The sequence below is a fragment of the Polypterus senegalus genome, chromosome 15 (assembly GCF_016835505.1).
Source record: "Polypterus senegalus isolate Bchr_013 chromosome 15, ASM1683550v1, whole genome shotgun sequence".
In the NCBI taxonomy this organism is placed as follows: Eukaryota; Metazoa; Chordata; class Cladistia; order Polypteriformes; family Polypteridae; genus Polypterus; species Polypterus senegalus.
The window spans coordinates 91,235,320-91,241,319 of record NC_053168.1 but is presented as its reverse complement, the minus strand read 5'-3'; the positions used below and the strand labels follow the sequence as shown (position 1 = coordinate 91,241,319).

The following is a 6,000-nucleotide window of genomic DNA, read 5'->3' as shown; positions in this document are numbered from 1 at the left end:
TTGGGTCACCCTCATGAAGTCTTTCTGGTTGTTTGGTCAGAGACATTCACACCAGTGGCCTGCTGGAGGTCATTTTGTAGGGCTCTGGCAGTGCTCATCCTGTTCCTCCTTTCCCAAAGGAGCAGAATACTGGTCCTGCTGATGGGTTATGGACCTTCTATGGCCCTCTCCAGCTCTCCTAGAGTAACTGCTTGTCTCCTAGAATCTCCTCCATGCCCTTGAGACTGTGCAGGGAGACACAGCAAACCTTCTGGCAATGACACGTATTGATGTGCCATCCTGGAGAAGTTGGACTACCTGTGCAACCTCTGTAGGGTCCAGGTATCGCCTCATGCTACCAGTAGTGACACTGACTGTAGCCAAATGCAAAACTAGTGAAGAAACAGTCAGAAAAGATGAGGAGGGAAAAATGTCAGTGGCCTCCACCTGTTAAACTATTCCTGTTTTGGGGGTCATCTCATTGTTGCCCCTCTAGTGCATCTGTTGTTAATTTCATTAACACCACAGCAGCTGAAACTGATTAACAAACCCCTCTGCTAGTTAACTGACCAGATTAATATCCCATAAGTTTCATTGACTTTATGCTATACTCTGATTAAAAAGTGTTCCTTTAATTCTTTTGAGCAGTATATATATATATCTATTTTCTTTAGCCTTCTCCACCTCTCTTTTCACCTTGTGCCTTATCTCCTTATAGTCTTGTCTACTTTCTACATCTCTGACTGTCCCATTTCACCACCAGGTTTCCTTTTCCTCCTTCCTTTGTCCAGATGTCACGCTAAGCACCTTTCTTGCTGTCACCCTTACTACATCTGCTGTAGTTACCCAAATTTCCGGTAACTCTTCACTGCCACCCAGTACCTGTCTCACCTCCTCCCTAAACTCAACCTTGCAGCCTTTTTCAACTTCCACCATTTGATTCTTGGCTGTCCTCACTCTTTTCTTCTTCTTGATCTCCATTATCCTACAGACCACCATCCTGTGCTGTCCCCTGCCACCACTTTGTAGTCTTCAGTCTCCTTCAGATTGACTCTTCTGCATAGGATATAATCTATCTGTTTGCATCTTCCTCCACTCTTGTATGTCACCCTGTGTTCCTACCTCTTCTTAAAATTCGTATTCACCACAGCCATGTCTATCCTTTTGGCAAAGTGCACTATCATCTGACCTTCTTTAGTCCTCTCCTTGACACCGTACCTACCCATCACCTCCTCGTCATCTTTGTTCCCTTCATCAGCCTGTCCATTGAAATCCGCTCCAATCGCCACTTTCTGTCCCTTGAGTACACCATTCATCACTTCATCCAACTCACTCCAAAAATTTTCTTTCTCATCCATTGCACACCCAACTTGGGTGGCATATGCACTAACAACATTCATCATCAAACCTCCAATTTGCAGCTTCATAATCATTACTCTACCTGACACTCTCTTTCACCTCTAAAACACTCTGTTACCTACTGTTTCTTCAGAATGACCCCTACCCCATTTCTCCTCCCATCCACACCATGACAGTTTGAATCCACCTATGATCCACCTGGCCTTACTCCCCTTCCATTTAGTCTCTTGCACTCACAAGTTATCAACCTTCCTTTTCTCCATCATATCTGCTAACTCTCTTCCCTTACCAGTCATACTGCCAACATTCAAAGTTTCCTACCCTCAGTTTCACTCTTTTTACCTTTTCTCCTGCCTCCAGGCATGCATCCTCCCTCTTCTTCTCCTTCTTTGGCAAACAGTAGCCCAGTCTGCCAGCTCCCTGTTGGCTGACAGTACTGGTGGCGGTCGTTGTTAACCCGGGGCTCGACCGATCTGGTGTGGAAATTTGGATTTGTTGTCCGAATATTGATTTGGCAAAATTTTACACCGCATGCCCTTCCTGGTGTAACCCTCCCCATTTATCCGGGCTTGGGACCGGCATGAAGAAACACTGGTTTGTGCATCTCCTGTGGCTGTGTTTTATTCAAGGAGCAGTATTATTTAATATATGCCGATAGTTTATTTTTGTGCCATTTCTCATGCACATCTACAACTGTATGTTAATAAGTGCCTGTGTAAGATTGGAGACGTGGCTTTGATTCAGAACTGTCTTTGTATTACTTTATGGGAAGAAAAAATATAGAAATATATATTGTATATCTCCATTCAGCTACAAAATATTGAGACATGATTTTTGGTCATATCACACAGCCCTAGTGGTGAAGATAGCAGCATGCTGCCAGGCTGCTTTTCATCAGCAGGTTTTGTGCATCTGGTTAGAACTAAAGGACAAATCTTGGAAAATATAAGCAAATACTGAAGGAGAACATGTTTGATTCTGGGTGAAAGTTCAGTTTTCAGTAGGATAATAGTGGAAATAAATTACAACAGAACCCTTGCTATATATTTGGCTCAGGGACAGAAGTGTGTCTTAAATTACCCCAGTCAATCAGATTTAAGAATCTGGCAATATTTGAAAATTGTAGTACACAAGTGCCCTCTGATTAATTTAACAATCTGTATCAAATCTGTCTTAAAGAATGGGTGACTGCAAAGCTGGAAGAACATTTTGTTTTGTGTGTTATTTCCTTTTCTTATGATACTTCAGAAAAACCAATCCTGTAGATGTTAACTGTCCCATAGCATACCATACTGGCATTCAGATATTCTCTCTGTCATTGTTGGAAATGTATTTTAATGAATCAGTTATTTATGGTTCATTGTTAGTAGTGTAACACTGGTATCTCTAGAAACTGCATAGCTACAGGATGTTTTGCACCACTGTTGGGATGTTGCTAGTGGTTCGTTAGCAGTTGCAAGTGGCTTATATTAGCAGTTAAGAATGTGTGAAATGCCTCATGCTATGATCTATCTATTTTACAGGTTTGGCTTAGCTTTTGATAATGCTTTTAATTAGTAGTTTTACTGGTTTTTTAATTTTGTCCTGATAAGAAAAATCTTGGAGCTTTTCAACTAATTTAGTTAACATATTTTTGGTTGTTAGTGCTTAGTAGAAATTTCAAATCTCTTAACTGATTTGCTTCATTATGAAGAGCATAAGTTTTGCACGTACAGTTTGGTTTTGAACAGGTAGACTATATAAAACTTTGAAATTAGAACGGTTGCATGTATTTTGATATTTGACTGAAACATCCCTTTCCTTTTAAAGTTTATATAAATATTATATATAACATGCAGAAGACTATCCTTCATTATATTATTCTTCTCTTAGCATTCTTAATCCATTGTTAGTAACTGTTTTGAAACTATTTTTAAAATGAAATTGAAAGAGAACTGATCATAAAAATATCACTGTCTTCACAAACCTCATTTCTTATGCACCTAATACATTCATAGACAACAATGCACCAAAGCAGACCTTTCCACAAAGTTGTGATTCTTATTCATGAATTTAGTAAATGTATGCACAGGTTAAACATTTCTTTCTTATTTGTGTTAGGCATCTGGATTCTAATTCTGTCTTATTGCTTGCCACTAGATTTTAATGCACACACAGTATTTGTTTTGGGCATTGAAAAGCTACTATATCATCATTAACATCAACTTCTCATTTGGAACATTAGTTTCATGGGCACATCATTCTCGCTTTTATGGATATGGTTGTATTATAATCAAAAATGATAGGCTTGTAAGATGACACTTTATACAGTAGATACTAAAGGTGTTCTTGCCACTGGAACTTTGTGTTACATCCAAGAGAAACAAGTAAGAATATACAGTATATGTGTATCACTACATTTAGCTTCATTTTGGGGACATTCTTTACTGCTTTAAATGTTTTTCATTTTTGTTTGGAGCTCCATGAATGAGTTGGTTATTACATTTTTGTTTAGTGACTTGTGTAACAGTAAGTCATATTAAAAACTGATAAAGTATAATTACATATATTCATAGAGTACGTAAAAATGCATGGTTTTAGTAGCATTTTACAATATCACATAGTCAAAAGCAGAGCCCAAATAGTATAGCAGTGAAAGAAAAATCTTTCGTTAAATACCAAAAAAAAGGTGTCCCGATGTAAAAATAGCAGTGTTTAATTTACAACAAATTTCCTTGCAGAACAAGTGTACCAAATTCCAACATGATTGGTTGTCTTTTAGCTGACAGACCGATGTGAAAATAACAGCTTTTTTTTTTTTTTGGATATGTGAATGGAACTAAAAGATGTTTTAAAGATCTTCTCTTTTAAGATTACTGACTGCCTACAAATTACTTAACTACAAGGTTTAGTTTGAGCTTTTTCCAATTACATTTAACTTTTAATATATTTATCAATTGTCTTCTTTCAGGTAGAGGTTTCCAACATTCCTGAATCCCTAAGTAACTGCTTGAGGCCTGATGTACGTATACCACCTTCTAGCAGCCAGACTTGTTCAGCCTACAAAGCAGATAAGCAGATGTCCTATGGTTTTCTGTATCCTCCTCGTAAGTTTTGAAATTTATGTTTGTGTGTAATTTAGTTTTAAATGATTACTTTTACTGCTTTGCAGTGGAATACTTCAGGGGGTGTAATTGCTCATGTTTAGTCTTTATCAGTATTTCAACCTCCAGAAAGTATAAAGAGGTCCTTAGGAATGCTAGCAGAATGTTATATATCACAATGTTTAGTCAAGGGAGGTTATGCTTCAGCTTTATAATGCACTGGTGTGAGTGAGGCCTTATCTAGAGTACTGTGTAAGGTTTTGGTTTCTGGGCAACAAAAAATAGACACAGCAGCACTAGAAAAAAGTCCAGAGAACAATAACTAGACCCATTCCAAGACTTCAGGGTATGAGTTACAGTATGAGGAAAGATTAAAGGAGTTGAGCAATTTCAGTTTAAGAAACAGCGGTTAAGAGATGACATTCTTGATGTTTTTGAAATTATGAAAAAAACTAGTCCAGTAGATCCAGGCCATTTCAAACGAGTTCAACAAGAACATGATGGCACAATAGAAAACTTAAGAACCAATCTCAAACACGTTAGGAAGTTGGCTTTTTTTTTCACCACACAGAGAGCTATAGACACATGGAAGAAATTAATATTGTGGAGTATTTGGGGGAATTTGGGTTGGCAAGATTTTTTTTTGGGTTGAATGGCCTGTTTTTGTCAATTGAAAACGAAATTGTAAAAACATTTGTAAGAATTGTTGTCCAGGATAATCCAGTTTTCTGTTTCCTAAATTATTAAGAAGTTATTGAAAATTTTCCAACAATTGTTTTTCATTTCATTATTTAATGAAACTGTAAGTATAGAGTAGTATATATAAAGGGAAGAATGTGTGTTGAATCTGAAGTGTAGCTTGTTTTTTGCATATGCAAGTAAGAATTTAACTTTACTCTCTACATGTGACAATGTTACCACTACTAAAAGCATTTTTTTTGTTCTTTACACAGAGTTGGCCTCTTCTTCTGATGCTAGATATGATGCCTTACTTATAACTAATGCTGTTCCAATGTTTCCTTCATTTAAAAGTATGTATTTTTTCTAAGGTTTTTTTTGAATAAAATGTGTAGGACAATATTTGCCAATTTAAGACTTAATTTAATCTAGATGTTAAAGATTTCATTATAATGTACTTTTTATATTTTAAAATTTGTTTGTAATTGTAGATTTTGCCTTGTAATCAATGTGGCTCATTTTTTTTGATCCTGCAAGCCTATTTAGTTTAGTTAGCAAAGTCAAGAACTCAGATTTAGCCTCATTCAAAAACAGCACTGAAATTGACGCCTGTCGCACTCTAAAATAGGAGTGATCATTTACTAGCTTTTAGCCTGTATTCAAAACATTTTGTCATTTGAGCTTGTTGGACTTGCAGTGTTTAACATTTGAAAGTATGGTTTCATTTTCAATAACATCATTTTATAATAACTGGATTGATTTTTCTTTCAATGAATACTAAATATATATCAGAGCAATAATGTAGTAAAAGCAGTGATAAGAATATTGTGAGCAGTAGCACTGCAGTTTTTCTTGGGCATTTGAATTTTGCTTATGCAGTGGCAGTTATCCAGAATTCATT

At 36.7% G+C, this 6,000-nt stretch overlaps 1 protein-coding gene across 1 annotated transcript in view; it reads left to right on the top strand.

The window, feature by feature from the left end:
* Positions 1-6,000, top strand: part of enpp2 (ectonucleotide pyrophosphatase/phosphodiesterase 2) — a 147,933-nt gene that overhangs the window by 119,465 nt on the left and 22,468 nt on the right. Inside the window, exons 21-22 of the mRNA XM_039737597.1 lie at positions 4,289-4,424; positions 5,375-5,452. Of these exons, the coding sequence (XP_039593531.1) occupies positions 4,289-4,424; positions 5,375-5,452 (214 nt within the window). The remainder of the gene's footprint in view (positions 1-4,288; positions 4,425-5,374; positions 5,453-6,000) is intronic.